Source organism: Thamnophis elegans, chromosome 4 (assembly GCF_009769535.1).
Source record: "Thamnophis elegans isolate rThaEle1 chromosome 4, rThaEle1.pri, whole genome shotgun sequence".
NCBI lineage: Eukaryota > Metazoa > Chordata > Lepidosauria > Squamata > Colubridae > Thamnophis > Thamnophis elegans.
Genome location: NC_045544.1, coordinates 130,029,084 through 130,052,636, shown reverse-complemented (window position 1 = coordinate 130,052,636; position 23,553 = coordinate 130,029,084). Strand labels below are relative to the sequence as shown.

Below are 23,553 nucleotides of genomic sequence, written 5' to 3'. Positions count from 1 at the left end.
GCGGAGAGGCAGAAGTAGAAGATTTGGCTCACATCCTATTTGACTGTTGCTTGTATAAGGGGTTGAGACACAAGTACCTTGGTCCATATACCAAATGAAGGACCCATTGGGATCCCCATAACAAAACAGCTAACCTTATGTGTGGCCAGAACCTGAAAATAATATTTAACACAACATAGTACTTAAACAAAATGGTTCGGTTGAGATCTGCATACGTGGGACTGATTAGGGTAGATTGTAAGGATGACACAGAAATATAATTTTATCGTATTTTATCTATATCTTACATTATTGTATTCTACTCCAATTTCATTTTAGATTGTATTTTATTCCAATTCCATTTTAAATTGTATTTTATGAAATTAAAATTGCTTTTATCAAATGTTAGTAATAATTCACTTCTGGAACTTTGCACTTTTGATATGGCCAAAGGGCTAATCAATGCACGTAAAAGAAAACCTCCACACCAAACCTGCTTTCTTAATGGAGCTTTTCAGCCCAAATCCTGCTTGCCTTTGCTATTTTCATAGCATCAACTGAATGGAGACTCAGTTACCCTATGGGCTGTGTTCACACCACACGCTTTTCCCAGAGCAATTAAAAGCACAGTGGAGGTATCTGCATAATGAGTTTTAACCTTGATTTTGTTTTTCTAGGTTAGCATACTGTGCAAACCCAGGCTTTGGGTTAATTGATGATTCAGGTTTTGGGGGAAATGGTTCCAAGTAGTAGGGAGCCCTAACAAGATAAAAGAGATATTTTCTATGGTTCCTGAGTCACTGCTAACAATTCACCAATCTCTAACCAGGAACACCTTTATTTTAATGTAGAAGCCATCAGGAGTCCTAAAGATGCTTTTTAAAGAAGCAACAGGATTCTCTGGTTTTTCTTTGAAGATGTTTCACTTCTCATTCAAGAAGCTTCTTCAGTTCTGACTGGATGATGGGGAATGGAAGCAGAGGTGGTATTCGGACGGTTCTAATGAACCGGTAGCAGAAATATTGAGTAGTTTGGTGAGGTACGTATACTCGACAGATGCTCACTATGGCGAACCTGTGGGGTGCGTGCCTGAAGTGGCACCCAGAGCTAGGTCGCCTGGCACATGTGGCATCGCCCATTCCTCTTCCAGATTTATGGTGTGCATGGGCACACGACAATCAGCTGCCCTTTGTGCATGCAGCAGTGCCGGAAACTGGAAGAGTTGATCTTCCGTTTTCCGATGTCAGCCTGCACACCGGCAAGCTGATCATCATGTGCGCATGTGCGGCAGTATCCGGAAAACTTGCTGGTCGGCGCACATGTGTGTGCCAGAAACCAGGCAGCTCCTCTTCCAGGTCGCGGCCTTGACAAGCGCTTCAGCACTTCGCGCCAAAAAGCTTTGCCGTCACCGCCATATACATTTGTTTAATTAATTAGATGACAAGTGGGAAAAAAACTAGAAGGCTTACATAGATGTGATCAAGTTGATTCTGGGCGGGAGTCTCCAGGATGAAGGTGACCACTTTCCCCAGATAGCGCATGTTGATACCCCGCTGATGCATGGCTTCTGCTAAGGTGGTGCCATCCATGGGCAGCATGGTGTGGTCGAGGCAGTCCTTGACCTTCAAGAGAAAATAAAACCGAAGAGATGAAAAGGATCTTGGTTGGAGAACAGCAAGGCGGTAGTGGTAGATAGTGTCACCGCTTTCCGTTCTCTGGAGGCTCTTAAGTAGAAATTGGACATCTACCTATCAAGGATGGTGTCAGGCCTGGAAGCCATATTTTGCATTGGGCCTTCCGTCAGCCACATTCAATGCTGTGGGAAAATGGGAGGGGGGATTATATGCAGTACGGGAGATATATAGTCATAACAACATAGCATTCCTTTCTCAGAGAGTCAAGGAAATTCTGCCCTGCACTTGGAGTGGTGTGACTGGGAGGTTTAAGGTTTATTAAAATTTGTATGCCGCCCACTCCCATCGGGACTCTGGGCGGCTCACAGCAAGAAAGAGGCATCTCCAGTTGGGACAGTGCCTGATTGGATCATGTGATGGACATGTGGGCGGTGGGCAGGGGCTTGGACTTTCTTTTGGGTGGGGAAAACCTGGAAGCTTTCAGATTCTGGTTTTCCCAGATGTGCCAATATGACATCTCTAATAAAATGGAACTTTGAGGAAACGCAAGCCTCGGAGTCTTCTTTCATTGGGGGTGTTACTTGGACCCCTGACAGATTAGTTTCTTACGATTTACAATTGCAATTAGTTTCTCATGATGGGTTAATAAGTACAGGTAGTCCTCAATTTACAACAGTTCACTTAGTGATCGTTTGAAATGATTACGGCACTGAAAAAAGCGAGTTATGACCATTTTTCACCACTGATGACCATTTGCAGCATCCCTCACGTGATTTACATTCGGATGTTTGATAACTGGCTCACACCTATGACAGCTGCAGTGTCCTGGGATCAAGTGATAGCAATAGCAATAGCAGTTAGACTTATATACCGCTTCATAGGGCTTTCAGCCCTCTCTAAGCGGTTTACAGAGTCAGCATATTGCCCCCAACAACAATCCGGGTCCTCATTTTACCCACCTCGGAAGGATGGAAGGCTGAGTCAGCCCTGAGCCGGTGAGATTTGAACAACCGAACTGCAGAACTGCAGTCAGCTGAAGTAGCCTGCAGTGCTGCACTCTAACCACTGCGCCACCTCGGCTCTTCAAGTGATCCCCTTTTGCAACCTTCCGACAAGCAAAGTCAAGATGTGAAGCCAGATTCACTTAACAACCGTGTAACTAATTGAGCAACTTCAATGGTTCACTTAACAACTGTGGCAAGGAAAGTCATAAAATGGGGCAAAACCCACTTCACCAAATTTCTTAGCAACATAAACTTGGGGCTCAATTGTAATCGTCAGTTGAGGACTATCTGTATCTTATGATTGATGATGATGATTGTATTTTAGGATTATGATCATGATTCATCACTTGTTGATTGTCTGTACACTGAGAGCTCGTACACCAGAAACAAATTCCTTGTGTGTCCAATCACACTTGGCCAATAAAGAATTCTATTTTATTCTACTTTCCCTCTCCATTGTTGGGATGGACAAGAGCAGGGACCTCCAACCTTGGCCACTTTTAAGACTTGTGGACTTCATCTCCCAGAATTCCTTGGCCAGCATGAGAGTTGAAGTCCAGAAGTCTTAAAATGGCCAAAGATGGAGACCCCTGGGGCTAGAAGACCCTGGTGGTCTCCTCCAACTCCACAGTTCAACAATAACTCTTTTCTTTCGCCGTTCCTCAACCATGAGCCTGCTGATGTCGGTCCTAATCCATTGCAATGGCCTACTGAAATGAGGATGAGACTCCCAGGTTGCCAATCCCTAACTCAGAGGACAGACCAAAGTCATCTTTTTATATCAGATCATCCACAAAAGAGGAAGGGGATTAAAACCTCCCCCGAATAAGCAGCTTAGCAACCCGGAATATTCAAATTAAGCTCCTGAACACACGTCCTTCGACCCAGCCAATCACCAGGGAATAATGAAGTAGGATTGTAACTTTGGGGTGGAAGGAAAGAAGATGCAGGGAAGACAAAGGCGGTTTTTCTTCCTCCTTGGTGTAAAACTTTCAGATCTGATGCCAAAATCATTGCTATTGGCTTCTTATTACCTAGGCATGCTTTGGTTTGTCCATCCTTTACCCAACTTAGGTGCTTTCCAGTCGTGTGGCCTTCAGCTCCCAGAATTCTCCTGCCAACATGGTGGCCATTGCTGAGAATTCTGGGAGTTGGGAGTTTATACCTATGGAAAATATATAGCAATAGCAATAGCAGTTAGACTTATATACCGCTTCATAGGGCTTTCAGCCCTCTCTAAGCGGTTTACAGAATCAGCATATCAACCCCATAGTCTGGGTCCTCATTTCACCCACCTTGGAAGGATGGAAGTCTGAGTCAACCTTGAGCCGGTGAGATTAGAACCGCTGAACTGCAGATAACAGTCAGCTGAAGTGGCCTGCAGTACTGCACCCTAACCACTGCACCACCTCGGCTCTATAGGACGAGGGAGTCCAGTTTAGTCTATCATACTATTCTTTCAGGATATTTAACAAGATGCAATTTATTATCCATATCAATACTACTCATTCCTATTCTTTATATACAGTGGTTAAATATATTACATATAAGAGCCATGGTGGCGTTGTGGTTAGAATGCAGTATTACAGGCTAACTCTGCTAACTGCCAGCCGTTCGATCCAGACCGGTTCAAGATTGACTCAGTCTTCTTCTGAGGTGGGTAAAATGAGGACCCAGATTTTTAGGGACAATATGCTGATTCTGTACACCACGTAGAGAGGGCTATAAAGCACTATGAATGGTATATAGGTGCTAGTGCTATATTGCTTTTGTGATGAGATTGGAGCATATATTGCATTGAAATATCTGTTGGTAATCATAGGTTTTAGCAAAAGTATGTGGTGGAATTAATTTTGTTTCTTCTTGAAGAAATTGGACTGGAGGCTAAAACATACAAACGGTTGCAGGAACTGGGTATGTCTAGTTCAATGAAAAGAAGGACTAGGGAGACATGATAGCACTGTTCCAATATCTCAGGGGTTGCCACAAAGAAAAGGGAGTCAAGCTATTCTTCAAAGCATCTGAGGGCAGGACAAGAAGCAATGGGTGGAAACTAATCAAGGAGAGAAGCAACTTAGAACTAAGGAGAAATTTCCTGACAGTTAGAACAATTAATCAGTGGAACAACTTGCCTCCAGAAGTTGTGAATGCTCCAACATTGGAATTTTTAAAAAAGATGTTGGATATCCATTTGTCTGAAGTGGTGTAGGGTTTCCTGCCTAAGCAGGGGGTTGGATTAGAAGACCTCCAAGATCCCTTCCAATTCTGTTATTCTATTCTATTCTAAATTGGGAATATAAAATCTTGGTAGACACGTGTATTGTTATGCATATCAGACATATCATTTGCAAACTCCAGGTGGCTCTTGTGTTTTTCTCAAACACAACACCCATCCTCCTTTAACCATGGTGCTTTCCCAAGCCTGTTCCTTAACCTTTTGAATGTTCACTCACCAAGCCTGGAATTTGATATGATACTAGAAAAGCAGCTGCATCCTTCAGTAATCTCTTTTGATCCTGAATTTGCTCTTTGCTGGACTCTGGAAAGCGGACACCTGGGAGATAAGCAGATTGTGGGGTTTTTTTTCCCATCCCTCTTTCAGATTAAACCGAAGCAACCGCCCCCCCTCCCCTCCATCTGCAAACTGCACAAAATCCCCCCCCCTTCAGTTCAAGACTGGGCTGTTGAGATTGACAGCAAAGGACCAAAGAGTAGGACCTGTTGGAAAATTCCAATCCACCTAAAACACGACCCTCACCTGGTGAGAAGATATCTGGATTAAACCGTATATCAAAGGCCGTGTTACTGATGGAGCCAACAGCTTTGCAAGCGTTCTGAATCACTTCTCTGCTTTTGGGGTCCACTGTGTGAGAAAAAGAGAAAATGATGTGAATCAGGGTCTGAGAAACATTTACAAGCATTAAGAACTGGAAATCAAAGGGCATCAATAAGCAACTAGTTCTCAGTTTATGGCGCGATCCAATTTGAGAAAATTGATGCTTTTTGTGGACCTGCTGCAAAATTATAATAATAAAAAAGTCCTGCAGACATGAGAAACACAAGTACTCAATTTGTCTCACTCCCAGAGCCCATGTGGCTCAACTGAATTAGGAATGGAGGCCCAGGGTATAGTTCTCCCCTCAGCACCAAAGCACCTGGCGAATTTGTGCTTTGGGCAGGAATGAACTAATTGTCTCCTGCAAACTCCCCTTTCTTGCCTCTCTTATTCCCTATGGGAGGGGCAATTCACTGTCCACCTGTGGCCTTACTCCCAAGTCGACCCCTGTTCTTTAACTGTTCCCTTCATCTGGCAACTGCGCTGGGAACAGGCTCCAGCTGTTCGTCTGTCTCACTGATGTCTGACTCTGAAGGCAGCTGATAACTGTCAGATGGCCCTGGGCTCACCTCTGCCTCCAATGCAGAGCACTCATCAGAGCCTTCCCCAGACTCCAGGACTGGTCCATGTTCCTCCCCAACCTCCTCACAGTCTGAATCTGCTGCCAGCCCCGCAGACTGCTGGCGGGCCACAACAGTTAGCTCCTTGGCTGACTTTAGGCCAGGAGTGGGAACTATGGCAACTTTATGACCTGTGGACTTCAACTCCTAGCATGGCTGGCTCAGGAATTCTGGGAGTTGAAGTTCACAGGTCATAAAGATGCCATAATTGCCCACGTCCGCTTTAGGCCAATCTCGCAGTCATACAGCCATTGTGTTGACGTGATGAAGGTGTCTCACTGAGAGTGAGAACCCAGTTCTAGTCCCTCCTTCAACCATGGAATCTCACAGAGCAATTTCGGGCCAGCTGTTCTCTCTCAACTCAACCTACCTTATAAGGTTGCTCTTAGGTGGAAAATAGGAGGAAGGACTACTCTCTATGCAGTGGTGGGATTCAAATAATTTAACAACCGGTTCTCTGCCCTGATGACCAGCTGGGTAGGCAGGGCTTGGTGGTCATGTGACTGGGTGGGTGTGGCTAACTCAACGTCACTCAGGTTGATGGGCGCTTTGCCAATGTGATAAGGGTTAACCGGAGAGGCAATTTCTGTAAGTAGTGCAGTAAAGATTAGGCTAGAAACACCACCAGAATGTTCCTTCCTTCCTGCCTTCCTTACAGGATTAGCCCTGTAAAATTGGAAGGGGGGGGATTTCTTCCAACAACCGGTTCTCTGAACTGCTGTGAAAGTTAACAACCGGTTCTCTCGGATAGGTGTGAACTGGCTGAATCCCATCACTGTATCTATGCCACCTTGAGCTCCTGTGTGAAAAACAGGATGTTAATCTAACCATAAATAAAACCACCTAGCACGCGGAGATGGAGGACGCTGAAATGGATTCCCACCACGAGAGTTGATACCTGCTCCATCATCTGATGCGATGGTCTCTGTGAGCTCTTTCACCTGCTCTAGACCGGGAGTATTATCCTCCATCTTGCTGACTTCTAGCAGAGGGGTCTCCTTGTCTTCCACACCGTTCTCTGGAAAAGTGGTAGGGCTGCTGCTCCCGTTCCCCGCCAAGGGGCTACTTGGCTTGTTCGCCTTTTGCTGCATTAGCTGCAGAGCAGCCAACTTCATGAACATGAGATACCTATTGTAGACGGGGGGGGGGGGGGGGGGGGGGGGAGAAGAAGAAAAGAGGAGGAGCGGACTCGATGAGTAAGGATGACAGAAGGAGCAGGGTATATTTAGGCATGAAGGTTCCGGATCTTCTAGAACATGGGTCTCCAACCTTGGCAACGTTAAGATTTGTGGACTTCAACTCCCAGAGTTCCTCAGCCAGCAGAGCTGGCTGAGGAACTCTGGGAGTTGAAGTCCACAAGTCTTAACGTTGCCAAGGTTGGTGACTCCTGCTCTAGAGAACACTAGGAGCCTACAAAGACATTACAGAAAGCAGTGGAACTAAAAAGGGTTTGGATGATTGGTTTTGTAACTCTGCAAAAAATTTAAGGACGGGAATAAACAACACAAGATCCTTCCATTTCTCTGCAAAACACCCACAGATGCATCTTTTTAGGGGTGGAGAAATGGAGAAGCCAGGCCAAAATCAAGCTGCAGATTAAATCTGTAATTAAGCAATTAAATCTTGGTGGTGCAATTTCTTAAGTTTTCCTAAAGTCTGTAGCAAACAGACCTTTCGCTGTTTTTAGGGTACTTCTGAACACAACAAACCAGAATCAATCTATATCTATCTATCTATCTATCTATCTATCTATCTATCTATCTATCTATCTATCTATCTATCTATCATCTATCTATCATCTATCTATCTATTTATCTATCTATCTACATCATCTATCTATTTCTGTGTGTGTGTGTGTGTGTAAAAGAAAAGCGAATCACTGCAGTGGTTTCATTAGTAACACAGTTAAATTGGTTGTTAAGGGAATCTGGCTTCCCCATTGGCTTTGCTTGTCATAAAGTCACAGAAAGGGACCATATGACCTTGGGACACAGCAACGGTCGTAAGTATGAGTCAGTTGCCAAGCACCTGAATTTTGACTATGTAACCATGGGGATGCTGCAACAGCCGTTAAGTGTGAAAAACGGTCATAAATCCCTTTTTACAGTGCCGTTGTAACTTCGAACCGCCATTAAACAAATGACTATAAGTTGAGGACTAATTAGTAAGGAACTCTTACGGACTCTCACTTTTCTGAAAACGGTGGTTAAGTTTGAAATAAAATCTGCTTTTTCCTATCTTCAAATGATGGACAGATTTTGCTTTCATGTTAATATCATTTCAGAAGTATAGAAGCCGTGTATCTTAGCTGATTCTTCCCCCTTTTAGATCTAGATTCTCTGCCCTGAAGACAAGCAACTGCTTAAAACAAGGTACTCTTTGTTTCCAACCTGTTTGTCACACCCATGCTTCAGAGTTTGGTGTGGCCTTTTCCATGCTCACTGGAGCATGAATTTCTTACCCCCTTAGGCCAATTCCCAGCTGCAATAGTTAAGATTTTGATGTTTAACTGATGCAACTGGGGAGGGGGGAGCTGTTGTGAAGACAGGAATGAATGGAGAAACATTTCTGGACCTGGTGGCTTTTAACTTTCACAATTTGACAAATGGATTTAACAACAGGGGTTAAAAAAAAAGAACCTCAAAATGGCTGTGAATGACCCCCCCTTTTTAAACGTGTCCAAAGGAGGCGTGGCTTTGATCATTTGATTTATAGGTGGGTTTTTCTGACCATGAGCCACAGAGGCCCCTGAAAAATCACAGCACAATTAGATGCAGCACAGAAATCATATCCAATCTACACCATTGCTTCCTTGATTACTAGTTTTTTTTTTTTTTTTTTAAACTCAATTGGTGCTAGTTGAATTTAGAAAATGAACCTGTCTGCTGATCAGTGGTGGGTTTCAAAATTTTTTCGAACCTACTCTGTGGGTGTGGTCTCCTTTGTGGGAGTGGCTTGCCAGCCATGTGATCTGATAGGAGTGGCTTGCTGGCCATGTGTTCTCTCTCACTCTCTCTCTCTCTCCTTCCTTTTGTCTCTCTGTCCCTTTTTTCTTTTTTTCTTTCATCTCTCTCACTTTTTCTTTCTTTTTTCTTTCTTTCTTTTTTCCTTTCTTTCTCTTTCTCTCGCTGTGTGAGTCTGTCTCTGTGTCTGTGTGTGTGGCTCTTTGCCTCTCTCTCCCTCCCTCCCTCCCTCTCTCTATGTGATTCTCTCTCTGTGTCTGTCTGTCTGTCTGTCTGTCTGTCTGTCTCTCTGCGTATCTCTCTCTTCCAGTGGTGGGTTTCAAACAATTTTGGAACCTCTTCTGTAGGTGTGGACTGCTTTCCGGGTCCACTGGTGGAACCTCTTCTAACTAGTTCGGGAGATTTGACGAACCGGTTCTACCGAATAGGTGCGAACTGGTAGGAACCCACCTCTGCTGCTGATGCTCAAACCAGATGTGCAGACGGACCCCCAGAGGTTCCAGCTATCTTGATACTTTCAGGTGCATGAGCATGCCTCTTCTTGTCCCTGAATTTTCCAGAAATATTGTCCCCAAATGTTCAGACTTACATTTTAAGGTTTAGAATTGTTTTAGTTCCCCATCCTTTCAGAGGACAGTTTTTAAAAATGTTGCTTTAAAAATACAGAATCGCAGTTCTGTATATTGGTTTATCTAAACACGGCCATCTTATTGAGCAACAACCAATTTTATATTCAGTCGCAGGGCTAGGATGTCTTTTAATTTATGGGAAAAGTCATAAAAAGAAACTTTGCTAAAATAGACAGCCAGGGTTAATTTGAGATGGTTGAAGTTTAGAGCTTTGCAAAGGAAATTTTGCTAACAAATGAATATCAGGAGCCTTAATTTTGGAAAGTGTTATAGATGAAAAGTGCTTTGTTTTTAAGAAACACTGGTATGATTTTAATCTATGAACTCAAATGTTGTTGGTAATATATGTTTTGTTTGCTGCCTTTGGAATGAGGTGTCAGTAAATAATACACTATATAAATACATTTTAATTAGCAGTTTCATATTTCCTCCCTTTTCTGTGAAGTTATAAATGTAACAATACGCAGAGGTGAAATCTGTAATGTATTTCTGGTTTTCCCCCCTCTTGGGTTGTTTTCTAAATTATCTTTTGAGTTAATAACTTTAAAATTTAATTGCTTTGGGAGCTTCCAGGAAGCTTCAACTAGTGTTTAGGAAAGAAATCTTTTCGGAATAGAAATGCCCCCCTTAAGATCTCTGAACAGTTAGCATGTTGCACAATCACAAGATTTACCTCAAACAGAACCTCAACCATAACCTGCAACTCCTAATTAAGGAGAATATAGGTGGTCCTCAAGTTACAACCGTTCATTTAGTGACTGTTCAAGATTACAACCTCACTGAAGAAAGTTACTTATGACTTCGCACCTATGACCACTGCAGTATCCTCGTGTTAACGTGATCAACATTTGGGCAACTGATATGAATTTACAACAGCTGAAGAATTCGGTGGTCACTTGATTGCCACTTGCAATCTTCCCAGTCAATTTCCGACAAGCAAAGACAACGGGGAAAGTTGGACTCGCTTAATAACCACCTGATTCACTTAACAACTGCAGCGATTAGCTTAACAACTGTGGCCCAAAAAAAAAAGGTCATAAAATTGGCCTTGACTCTCTTAACAACTTCCCTGCTTAGGAATGGAAATTCTGATTCCATTTTATTCGAGCATTACCTGTAACTAGGTTCATAACAATAAACCACACCAGGTTAAAATGAGATTGGATATGTTGCATCACCTACGGTATGCTTTAAGCTATGATTCAGTTTATTCTGGACACAGCATGTTTGCTAGCCTAGATTCAGGGTTTGGGACATTGGATGAACTCCATCAAAGGGTAAGAAAGGCAGCAGAAAACTCAAAGGAGGAACATGGATTCCTAGACCTTCTTCTACTCCCTTACAGAGCTGAAGAAGCTTCTTGGATGAGAAGCAAAATGTCCTCAAAGAAAAACCAGAAAGTCCAGTTGCCTCTTGAATAAAGTTGTCCTTTGGGACAACCATAACCTGATGACTGAGAATCTCCACAGACATCTCTTAATTTTGGAAAAAAATTCCTTGGAGGTATTATGTGACAAGTAAGTAATAAATTATTGTAATAAATTATTATAATAATAAACTATTGACAAATTATTATAATAATAAATTATTGATAAATTATTATAATAATAAATTATTGATAAATTATAATAATAAATTATTGATAAATTATAATAATAAAAAATTATTGATAAATTATTATAATAAATTATTATCTAGTGATTGCATTTTTATTGCCTCTTTATTCCGAGAGCTCAAGGGAGGTCTTTCTTAATTTGTTTTCCACAATTCTTTTGGGAGGGTAAGTCAGACTTAGAAGCTGGCTATTTTCTGACAAAGCGTTTAATATCTGAAATAACATATTCTCAAGGTTTGATGTGGCTCTTGGCTAGCAAAAATATCTGAATTCACACAGCCTGCTAAGCCACCATCAGAATTGTTAACATAAGCCACACACAGGATGCTGTGCGCAAACACAACTGTTAGGTCTTCACTTGATCTCATTATTCATTAAGCTCGTCTCCTTGCTGAATGGGGATCCGAAACTGGAATTCTTCGGTCCATGTTCAATACCTCAACAAAATTACACTGGTGCTGGAATTGGCAGCTGTTTTGAAGTTTTGTGGGAAATCATGAGGGGTGGAAAGTAAGCTTACCAATGTTAAACTGAATTTTCCTTCAAATAAAATTGAAGGCCTCCGAAAGGCCCTGAAGAAAACCTCATGCCAATGTGCCTGCAGGCCCCAATGGGGGTGCGGCACTTGGGACGTGGATGATAGAGAACGCCCCACCCTGTCCTTCCTGCTTAGTTTTAAATTTAATTGAAAATTTAAATTTACGATCCTTAGATATTGTTTTAATGTTTCAAAGTGTGTACGAACTGAATGTCTGTAAGCCGCCTGCAGTCGCCCTCCGATGAGATCAGCAGGATATAGGTTTGATTAATAATACATGAAGCGTTATATGGGTAGTCCTCGAGTTGCGAATATAATGGAGCCTGCCCATTACATTTGTAACCCGAGGATTCGTTGGAGTGAATCACGTCAAACGAATGTGATCATTCCGTGCTTTCACCCATGCATTCACTAATCAAATGCGCAAGTTGTTAAATGCACATGAGATATCTCAGAGTGGGAGGGCCATGGGGGCAGGGGGGGCTAGCAATGGAACAGGCTACCTGCTTAAGACCAGCCAAGGCCTCCCCCAACCCACCGAGACACTTCATGCTTCTTCCCGTGGGGTGCCCACAATTGCTCCCACCCATCCCGCCGTGCAGGGTCACTTACCTCATGAAGATCTAGCGAGCTGTCTCCTCTGCAGTCACTCCGCCGCGGGTTTTTTGCCTGCTTCCAGTCTCGGCGCCCAAAGTGTTTGCAAGCCAACAAGACTTGGGGGCAGCAAAATCTCATTGCTTCAAGCCTCCCATTGGCTTGCAAACACTTTCCACGCCAAGAATGGAAGCTTCTGGGGGCTGTGATCTCGCGCAAGGTAGTCATCAACTCCACCGAGCCCAACATTTCTGTTGCTGAGTGAGATTTTTGTGACTTTTGCCCCAATTTAGGATCTTTCCTGCCAGAATTGTTAAGTAAATCATTGCAGTTGTTAAGTTAGTAATACAGCTGTTAAGTAAATCTAGCTTCCCCACTGATCACGCAAAAAGTGATCGCATGACCTTGGGACACGGCAACCGTCATAAGTATGAATCGGTTGTCAAGCAGCTGAATTTTGATCACCTGACCACGAGGAATGCTGCAATGGTTGTAAATGTGAAAAATGGTCAACGGTTGTTTTTTTCAACGATGTTTCAATTTTGAACGGTTCCTAAATGAATTGTTGTAAGTCTAGGAGTTACTGTATTAACTTAATTGTAGTGATTCACTTAACAACTGTGGCAAAAAAGGTTGTAAAATGAGGCAAAATTCACTCAACAACAGTCTTGCTTAGAAATGGGAAATTTTTGGCTCAGCTGTGGTCATAAGCTGAGGACTGCCTGTAGGAAGATGGGAGCAAAAGAGAAAGGAATACCAAGGGGATTCACCTATGTTCCACAAAGGCATCAACCAGCTCTTGCCGGAGACAACAAAGCTTGTGCCGGTGTTGCTTGGGGAAGCCCATCTTCTGACATTCTTCGGGCATGTCTTCCCCCTCCACAGGTAGAAAATTCAGGTCGGGGGGAAAGGTGCGGAGCAAGTCAAGGATGTAATGGCGCCCGTCGTTGCCAATGATCCCCTTGCACTCCACGGAAGAACACAACTCCACCTCCTCACTCTTGTCGTTGAGAACCAGGTGCTTCTGGATCTTCAGCGGTCGGCTGGTCTTCTCCAGCAGCTCCAGATACTTGGGGTGGGAGACGACTGTCTTGCCAAAGTCTATGGAGCCGTAGATGACACTCTGTTCTTGCTCCCGTTCCAGAATGCCTGGAATGATGGACTGAGCCGTCACCCGGTACCCTCGGTAGTCCACCACCACTGTGCCCAGGGTGTACAGTCCTTCAATGTCCACAGCATTGTATGTCCGGACCCCATTGAGGTCATTGGTTGGAGCCACGTAAGCGGCCACATCTCCTCCGAAGTCCTTATAGTGGTCCCGGACGTCAAAACCCAAGCTGAAGAAGATGTTGTTCCAGATAAACATCTGCATCTTGGTTTCCTCGCTCGGATTGATCGCCATCACGTTGCCATCAATGACAGCCATCGCACCTCTGGTGGCCGCTGCAGTGAAGTCACTGTGAACCTGGGAAGGACGGAACAGTCAAAGGATGACTAGATTGCAAGAACGGTGGCATTCCTTAGTTTAATCAAATAGTCTGCGTGCCTGTTTTCAAGGACCCGTGCCCAACTCACAAAATTCATTTAGTGACCGTTGGAAGTTACAGCAGTACTAAATAAAAAGTGACTTATGACTGTTTCCCCACACTTACGATGACCGTGGCAGCATCCCCATGATCCCCTGATCAAAATTCGGATGCTTGGCAACTAACTTGTACTTATGACAGTTGCAGTCTCATACAATCAGCTTTTGTGACCTTCTGACAAGCAAAGTCAACGGGGAAGCCAGATTCACTTTGCAACCGTGTTACTAACTGAACAATTGCAGAGATTCGCTTAACAACCATGAGAAGAAAGGTCGCAAAATGGGGCAAAATTCACAACAACTGTCTGGCTTAGCAGCAGAAATTCTGGGTTCAGTTGTGGCCGTAAGTTAGGACTGTCTGTATACCCCAACCCTTCTGCTTTTGCTTAAAAAGAACTTCACTGGAAAATGCTGTTAAACACCCCGTGTCAGGCCTGCAGCCATCTTTTCTTTTGGATCTTTGGCCTGTCACACTTTCTATTATTCTACTATGCATTTTCTATTATGAGAAAATGGGAGGGGGGATTGTAGGAGTGAGATGTAGCCATAACAAAATTCTTTCTAGAAAATCAAGGTCATCCTTTGTCTTTGCACTTCTGCACCTGACCGGAACTGGATGGGTGGAACTGTCAGCATGGCAGAGGGAGATTGGACCATGTGATGGACTTGTGGTTGTGGGGGCAAGATCTTGAACTTTCAACTGGGTGGGGAAAGTCGGGAAGCTTTCAGATTCGGGTTTTCCCAGATGTGCCAACATGGCTCTCTTAATAAATTGGAACTTTGAACAATACTTTGCCTTAGACTCTGATTTAATTTTGGATGCTATTTGGAACCCTGACACCAGTGGTGGGATTCAAATAATTTAACAACCGGTTCCTTGTCCTAATGAGCAGCTGGGTAGGTGGGGCTCAGTGGTCATGTGACTGGGTGGGTGTGACCAACTCAACTCACTCAAGTCGATGGGTGCTTTGCCTTAGCTGTTACAATGTAATAAGGGTTAACTGGAGAGGCAGTTTCTGGAAGCAGGGCAATCAAGATTAATCTAAAAGCAACATCAGAATGTTTCCTTACAGGATTAGCCCTGTAAAGTGGAAAGAAACAAAAGGAGATTTTTTCCAACAACTGGTTCGTCGAACTGCTTAGAAAATTAACAACCGGTTCTCCCGAATAGGTGCAAACTGGATGAATCCCACCACTACCTGACACCCTGGATGACTGCTGTCAATCAAAAATGTTGTATTTGCACACTGATCCCAGAGCCCACATCTGCGCAGCACACTGTCAAATCCCATGCACCTGGGCAAGATTAAGCAAGCACAGATTTTAGCAAAGCTCCTTTAATGCTAGGCTAGGATGAATACGGCTTCATGAAAACACTAGGATCACTTTCCCAGCTTCACGTATAATTAAAGCTGAAGCTCTGTGAATGAAAAGTTTCTTCCCAGGCTTCTGGCCACCTGGGCTACATTGCCCTCCGTGAGATCAGCTGCCAGCTCATTCACCTGTCTCTCTGCGATCATTTCCCTGCCCTTCCCCAGCCTTGTTAAACTCTCTCCTATTCACTAAGCGAGGGCTCAAATGGTTAAACACATTCCAGATGAGACAGTAGATCACATCGGATGGTAGTTTCTCAATCCCCTTTTCTTTTTAGATCGACTATTGCTTGCTCAGAATTGGTTTTGGTTGCAAAAATGATTGAAATGTTTTCATAGTTGCCCAACTGGAGTAGAACTATTGCAGGCAAAAACCTAATCATTTTCATGGCCTCCTTTCCTTTCCTTTCTTTTCCTTTCCTTTCCTCTCTTTTCTCCCCTCTCTTCTTTTAATCTCAGCTTTATTTTTGATCAACTCATGGTGGGATATAGCCTCTATTTTCCCCACAACAGTCCTCTGCTTATGCTGTATTTTTTTAATACCTGTTTTTATTTATTTGCACTTTGGTAATTGTACATTAAAAAAAACACAACATGAAAAAGGAATTCTACCAGATATAACAAGATCACAATGAAAAGGAGAAAGCTTTTTCTTGGATTCCATCCTATCAAGCTGCAGGATATAACAGACAAAAACACTATCATGAAATAACATTATTTTTTTAAATAAAGGGAACAACCTAATTTCGCTTTTTCTTATCCTTTACATTTTAGGCCTCCAATATATAGAATCAGGCTCAGGTACTAAGGCCCTGGTGCTAAGTGAAGGACACTAAATCATTCACTGCATCAACAACAGGAATTTTAGAAGTTGGCATGATTCACCTCAGTGCTTCTCAATCGTGGCAACTGTAAGATACGTGGACTTCTAATCCCAGAATTCTGGCTGTGGATGAACTTCTACTATGTGTATGCTTCTACTGCCACGCTGGCTGGGGAATTCTGGGAATTGAAATCCACACATCGTAAAGTTTCCAGTTGCCAAGACTGAGAAAGACTGAACTAGCTTAATACCACCTGCAGCTGAAGTAGGTCATTTATTAGCTTCCAGGTGTATATATACCGTATTTTTCAGACTATAAAATGCACCAGAGTAGAAGACGCACCATAATTTTGAAGAGGTAAATTTTAAAAAAAGGTTTTTGCACTCTGCAGGCCTCCCAAACCCTCTGCATGCCTCATTTTTTTAATGAAAAACGGGGCATGCAGAGAGTTTGAGAGGCCTGCAAAGTGCTCCTGGGGGTGGGGGAACAAGCAAAAAACGCCCTGTTTTTTGCAAAAAGGGGACCATTTTTTGCAAAAAACAGGGCATGCAAGAGGCTTTGGGAAACTTGCAGAGTGCTCCTATGGGCTGAGGGCAAAACCAAGCAAAATGGCCAGTTTTTCACTTGTTTTTGCCCTCCCCAGCCCTCAGGAGCACTTTTTAGGCCTCCCAAAGCCTATGCACGTCCATTTTTGTGAAGAAGCAGGGTTTCAGTAGGCCAAAAATGCTGTATTCAGTATAAGACGCAGCCAGATTTTCTCCCTCTTTTTTTGGGTGGGGGGGAGAAGCTTCTTATACTCTGAAAAATACGGTAACTTCACCTTCCACTGATTCCAACCACCATAGACTGAACAAGGTTGTCTAAAAGTTGTAATCCCGTAGTTTTAGTCTGCCAATTCTTGACCTACCCTGACTGGCAGTGGCCATTACTATTCTCCCCCCCCTCTCCCCAAGTCTTCCTGGAGATCCTAATGACTAAACTTTGGACAAAGCAGCAGTTCTGATGCTAAAGTTGGGTCCTTCTCGATCACCTTCAGTCAGACGGACAATTTGCATCTCCCGTTATCTGGAATTTAACCGAGGAAGCGAAGGATTAATCTTAGAACTTTTGGCATGCCAAATTACAAACCGCTAACCTTTGACCGCTAACCTATGATCTCTTTCTTAATGAGACTCTGAGGGCTTTGGGACTAAAACACCCATGGTCACCTCTTATGCAAGAAATATCCAACCTTTTGCAATTTACCTTTGCTTTCAGCAATCCAGTGGCTTATTCCAACTGATTTTAGCGAAAGGATTAGTCCTGTAAACTTTAATTATTGACCAAAGGAAGCAAATTTATCTTGTTACAGCGTCTTGCCTTAAACCAGACTCTATGCTCTTGGTGAAAAAAACAGCCTTACCAGACAAATTTAGCACTGAGCAAGAAAGTAAAATGTTAAGACCTGAAAGCCATCTTTTACATTTTGGCCTTCAGGCCTTCCACATTTTCTACGGTGGGAAAATGGGAGGGGGGATTATATGGAATATGGGTGATATAAAGTCAAAATAACATTCTTTTCTCAGAGAGTCAAGGCCACCTTGCCCTGCAGCTGCGATGGTGTGACTGGGAGGCATCTCCAGTTTTGGATGGTGCCTGATTGGGCCATGTGATGGACATGTGGGTGCTGGACAGGGACTTTCACTTGGGTGGGGAACACCTGGAAACTTTCAGATTCGGGTTTTCCCAGATGTGCCAACATGACGTCTCTAATAAAATGGAACTTTGAGGAAATTCAAGCCTCGGAGTCTTCTTTCGTTGGGGGGGGAGTGTTACTTGGACCCCTGACATAAAATATGACAGGTTTCATCCTTCATAACGGTAAGGACTAGAAACTTGTGGTTGTGCTTGTTGTTGCTGCGTCTTTCTGGATTTGTCTATTTCTCCTGCAGGGTTTGAAATTTACCTTAAAGATCGCTCGCTCCCTCAACAACCTTTCCGGCAGGTTTTTTCGCGGCAGCTCCCGGGTTGTCTGCAGTTCTTCATTCCAATCTCTGGTCTGAAAGGAGATCAGGGAAGAGGCTAAATATATTAAATGCAAGCACACAAAGACACCAACTTTCCAACCTTGGGCAAAATACAGAATGAGGCCCTCTGCCGAGGTGGCGCAGTGGTTAAATGCAGCACTGCAGGCTACTTCAGCTGACTGCAGTTCTGCAGTTCGGCTGTTCAAATCTCACCGGCTCAGGGTTGACTCAGCCTTCCATCCTTCCAAGGTGGGTAAAATGAGGACCCGGATTGTTGTTGGGGGCAATTTGCTCACTCTCTAAACCGCTTAGAGAGGGCTGAAAGCCCTATGAAGCGGTATATAAGTCTAACTGCTATTGCTATTGCTATTCTCTTTGGCTCACTGAAAATTTCTGGCTTTTTCAAACCACATTTCCTTTTTGAGCTGAGCTACCCAGCGGTGGGTTGCACATTTTGTTATCACCCGTTCACCGGGCGCACGGGCGCCTTCTGTGCATGCGCTTTGCTCGCGCGCGCACCCGGCCTTAAAAACATGCCTAAATAAGACGGCATAGAGCTGGGCATCCAGCATCCGCGATTTCGGCTACCAGTTCGGGTGAACTGGTCTGAACCAGCTGCATACCATCTCTGATTTTACCGTATTAACCAGGATTATCTGTGGCTTGCCAGTTCAAATGGATCAAGAAATGGTGGCTTCTCAGCTGTAAAACTGGGCAGGTGTCTCATTTGCAAGAGAACAGCTCGTGAGCTTTTTATTCATGTTTTTATTTATATATCAAATTTAGTGGGGGGGGAATCTCATCTCACTCACAAAGCAACTTTTGTTTTAAGAAGGCAGGAAATGATATTTTTGCATTTACTTTATTACCTTGTGGGAAACATAATTTAGAAGCTCCTAAAAATACTACAGTAAATAGTTAGGCGTAATTTGAAGAGAGCGGGAAATATGCCATTTAAATCCAATCTGCATTGATTTATATAATCTGAATTATTGTAAACTGACACAAATGACACAGATGAACAAAGATGGGGGAAAAAAGCAAGACTACATCAGAAACAACAAATGGTACGTTAAATGTGAGTAGTATCCAAACGGCAAAAATGTCTGCTAATTGAAGTCTGTTAAAACAATGATTTATGGGGTGTGAACCACATAATGTACTCTTATTCGCTAAGTGGCTTTAAAGGATCAGTACACTTTCCTTTTTCTTTAAAAAAAATAAGGTTTTAGTCCCTAAAAGGGCTTCTCAAAGCACTTGACTAAATGGAAGGAGACATAATGAGCACTTAAACAAAGACCTTAAGGTGAAATGGAACTGAATTACAACCTTAATTCATACATTAAAAGCACCTTTCAAGACTGCAGAGAGCTGTTAATGAGTGCCAAAATAAAAGATGAAACAGTTCAAAACTAAAATGGTTATTTTAATAGACCTGTGGGCTTTTTTTTTTTTTAAATTTGGTCGATGGAGATTCTCGATGGAGCTTTTGGAAAAAGGCAATTGGACTTTCTTGGGTGTTTTTTTGTTTCCTTGAAAACCTTTCGCTTCTCATCCAAGAAGCTTCCTCCAGTTCTGACCAGTGATGGGATTCAACCGGTGTAACAACCGGTTCGCTGAGTGTCCGCTTAGCGCACTTGCGGTGTGTTTGAAAACAGCTCCAAAACTTACCTTCTACTGCAGCCCCCAGTGAGTAAAACAGTGGAGGTGTGGCAATCCACTCTGCTGTGCCTACCAGCTGGACTTCAAACAGAGGAAATACAGGATGGACTAGCGCAGGGGCGGGTGGGCGGGGCCAACCGATCACCAGAATTACCATTTCGCCCGAACCGGCTGAATCCCACCCCTGGTTCTGATTGAACGGTGGGGAATGGAAGAATTTATATTCTTTGTAGTCATTAGCACTCTAAAGGTGAGTTGTGAGCTCTCTGGGAGGCCTCAGGGAATTCTCTGTACGTATCCTCAGGGTCACCTGAATCAGAGCGCAAATGAGTGAGGAATCTTCTTGGGAGTGTTGAAATGGTTCACCAACAAAAGGGCGAATGACAAAACCGCGCCCGACTAAACCGCGGTGACAAAACCGCGTGTTCTAAAGCGCTCCAACGAATGAGCGCTGAATCGCGCCAACAGCGCGGCGACAGAAGCGCGCTGTAAAACTAAACCTAACCCTAAACCTAAACGTAACGCTAAACGTAACGCTAAACCTAACCCTAAACCTAACGCTAAACGTAACACTAAACCTAACCCTAAACGTAACCGTTACCTTAAGTTAAAGCACCCTTCTGTCTCTGCGCTGTTGTCTCAGCACTGTTGTCGCCGCGGTTTTAGCGATGCGGTTGAGTCAGGCGCGGTTTTGTCGTTCGCCCTTTTGTCGGGTCACGGTTGAAAGGACTGTGTCTAAACAAGAGGTAAGTGGTGTCGTATCCCCCCTACTTCCTATTAAGAGGGCTGTTCAATTTTCACATTAGATAACTTCTTTAATCCCTCTTTCTGAGCCCTGGTGGCCCAGTGGTTAGAATGCAATATTACAGGATAACTCTGTTGACTGCCAGCAGTTCGATTCTGATCAGTTCAAGGTTGACTCAGCCTTCCGAGATAGGTAAAATGAGGACCCAGATTTTGGGGGGCAATTTGTTGACTCTGTAAATTGCTTAGAGAGGGCTGTAAAGCATTGTGAAGCGGTATAGAAGTCTAGGTGCTATTGCTATTTCAAACCAGTGATCATCTCTGTCCAGAATATGGACTTTGCTATCTTCAAAAGAACAACCTTTGCATTTCGGATGCAGAGAGGCCGCTGAACCTTATCCCGATGGGGTTTTTTCTCTTGTGTTGTAACGTAAGTTTGTGAAGTGATTTATTTCCCCAATATATAATCTGCATCTGTCTCATTGCATTGTATTGCATCAATCACATTGCTCAGTTTACATCTGGGCTTTTTATTCTTGGGGTGGATAAGCTCCTGCTTTAATGTATTCTTGGGTTTAAAGTGTGTACGGATGTTGTGTTGGTTGAAAATCCTCCTGAGCTTTCTGGATATTCCTGCAACATTTGGAATGACAACATTGCTTCGTTTGTTCTCTTTGTTTGTGAGAAGTGGGTATGTCTAATTTGATGAAAGGAAAGACTAGGGGTGACATGATAGCAATATTCCAATATTTGAGGGGTTGCCACATTAGCTTGATCTAATAAACCAACTTTATATTCTTTTTTTTACTTCTAACAATCTTAATCTTTCGTCCACTCAAATAATGTCACAGGATTTGATTTTTTTCCCATTTCTTCTTTATCCATTCTCATATGAAATTCTTCAAAGTTTTAACAACTTTAGTATATAAGTGGAATATAGAAAAATTATCCAGGTTATTCTCTTGGTTTATTGCATATCCCTTTTAGTTATTTTTTAAAAAATCATATGGTTACTTATGTAATGTCTTTGTAGCATCTTTTTCCATGTAATGCTTGTAGCCTATCACTCAGTCTATGTCTTGTCAGGTAAAACCTGTACTTTTTCTCACGGCTTTTGGTCTATTCATAGAGACAGATATTTCTGTTGACATTGTTAATATTAACCTTTGACTCAATTTTTAAAAAGTGTCCTTCAATATTTCCAGTGTTAAGAATATTTTGCACCAGTCTGTAACTGTTAATCATATTTGTGTGCTCTTCCTTAATCTTTAGTTCCCTTCTAGTGTCCAATTTTTAAAGTCTTATTGTTTTTTTAAAAAAAATTCAAAACAATTTAATTTTCCCACGGGAAGTATTCATTATAATTAATTCAGAAGTCTTAGTCCAAATTATTTGGACCTTTAATTAGTTTATAACTTTCTAAAATAAAAATAAAAGCTTTTTACTGTTTATTTCAATTTCTTTTTTTTAAGAACAGAAGCTTGTAGTTAGAATTTCTTTCATTAAGGATTGAATTACCAGAGTTTTCAAATCTGTCTCTCCAAAGATTTCTAATAGCTGAGAAGTAGCTAGTGAGCAATTTCTGAATGGGATTAGAAAAGTATAAGGATACAAATCCAGTGTCCTTTTAAGACGCCAACCAGGGTTTCAACAAGAGGGCTATTACTTTGTCTTCCAGTGCTCAAAACCTATTTTTGTTTTGTAGCGTCCCAGAAGGGAGCAACCATCACTTGTGGACAATCTCCTATCCACTCTTTGTTCAGAGAGATATATGAAGAGGCCATCTATTCATCAGCTCTTCCTTTTTCGCCATGATTGTCTGCTCTACTTTTGACAGGCCTGTCTTCAGTTCGTCATTTCTTCCTCCTTTTCTCCTTCTGATCTTTAATTATATTAGAAACAAGAAACTGCCCAGAGGTTATCAGCATTCCTTTGGTCTCGTCAGGCCTCAAGACATTTGGTTCTCAAAGTAATTTTTTTTACCTCATGAGACTTAAAAGGTCTGGTGGCCTGTCGGCTGCCAGCTCCTCTGGCAGCCAAATCAGAGGAAGAGGTGGAGGCGTGGAAGTCAGGGTCAGCGGCAAGGAAACCTGAGAGCTCTGAGGAGGAAAAGGAAATAGAGCTGGCAGAGACAGAGAGACAGAGGTGGAGCCTGGGCCACCCATCAGCCTTCAGATGGAGAGTCAACAGTCCCAGGCAGAGGTGGGTTCCTACCAGTTTGCACCTATTCGGTAGAACCGGTTCGTCAAATCTACCGAACCGGTTAGAAGAGGTTCCACCAGTGGACCCGGAAAGCAGGCCACACCTACAGAAGAGGTTCCAAAAATTTTTGAAACCCACCACTGGTCCTTGGATATGATTACTCTACACTATCACGCTCATATTTATAAAACTCAGTGCCTCTGTGAAAGGTAAGGATGACTACTGCGTTTGTGGTGCAATCAGAACATTGCGTGTGTTGAAGTTGTTTTAACACAAACCAAAGATGCCTTTTAAAAAACAAGTTTACATCATATTCTTATGCATGCCAGTGCTGTGTGTGAGGTAATTTAAGGTGGTTCTGACAAGTGTCATCGGAATCTTCATATCCGGTCACATGGGTGGCAAGCCACACCCACAGAGTAGGTTCAAACAATTTTTGAAACCCACCACTGGTCCCAGGTCTGGAGGTGGCTGATGAAGAAGAGGAGGAACAGCTGGGTCCAGTGCCTGAAACGCAGATGCGTAGAAGGTAGAGGAGAGGAGAGCAGTGGAAACCTACGGGCCGATCCCTGGGATGGAAGACCCACCACTGCAACTGAAGCTCCACCCTAGCTCTGAGGATAAAAGGCAGAGGGCAGAGATGAACAGATGTGGCAGACAAGTATTCATCACTCTGCTGGATGAACTTGTCAGCCTGCACTCCTACTAAAGGAATCTTTTGAGTTCACTTCAGAGGGTTTAGTCG

General features: G+C 43.1%; 1 protein-coding gene across 1 annotated transcript in view; it reads right to left on the bottom strand.

Annotated features, from left to right (window-relative positions):
• Positions 1-23,553, bottom strand: part of CLUH (clustered mitochondria homolog) — a 127,040-nt gene that overhangs the window by 31,071 nt on the left and 72,416 nt on the right. Inside the window, exons 9-14 of the mRNA XM_032214796.1 lie at positions 18,140-18,232; positions 13,183-13,877; positions 6,972-7,201; positions 5,376-5,480; positions 5,071-5,171; positions 1,449-1,601 (exon numbers count right to left, since the gene is read on the bottom strand). Of these exons, the coding sequence (XP_032070687.1) occupies positions 1,449-1,601; positions 5,071-5,171; positions 5,376-5,480; positions 6,972-7,201; positions 13,183-13,877; positions 18,140-18,232 (1,377 nt within the window). The remainder of the gene's footprint in view (positions 1-1,448; positions 1,602-5,070; positions 5,172-5,375; positions 5,481-6,971; positions 7,202-13,182; positions 13,878-18,139; positions 18,233-23,553) is intronic.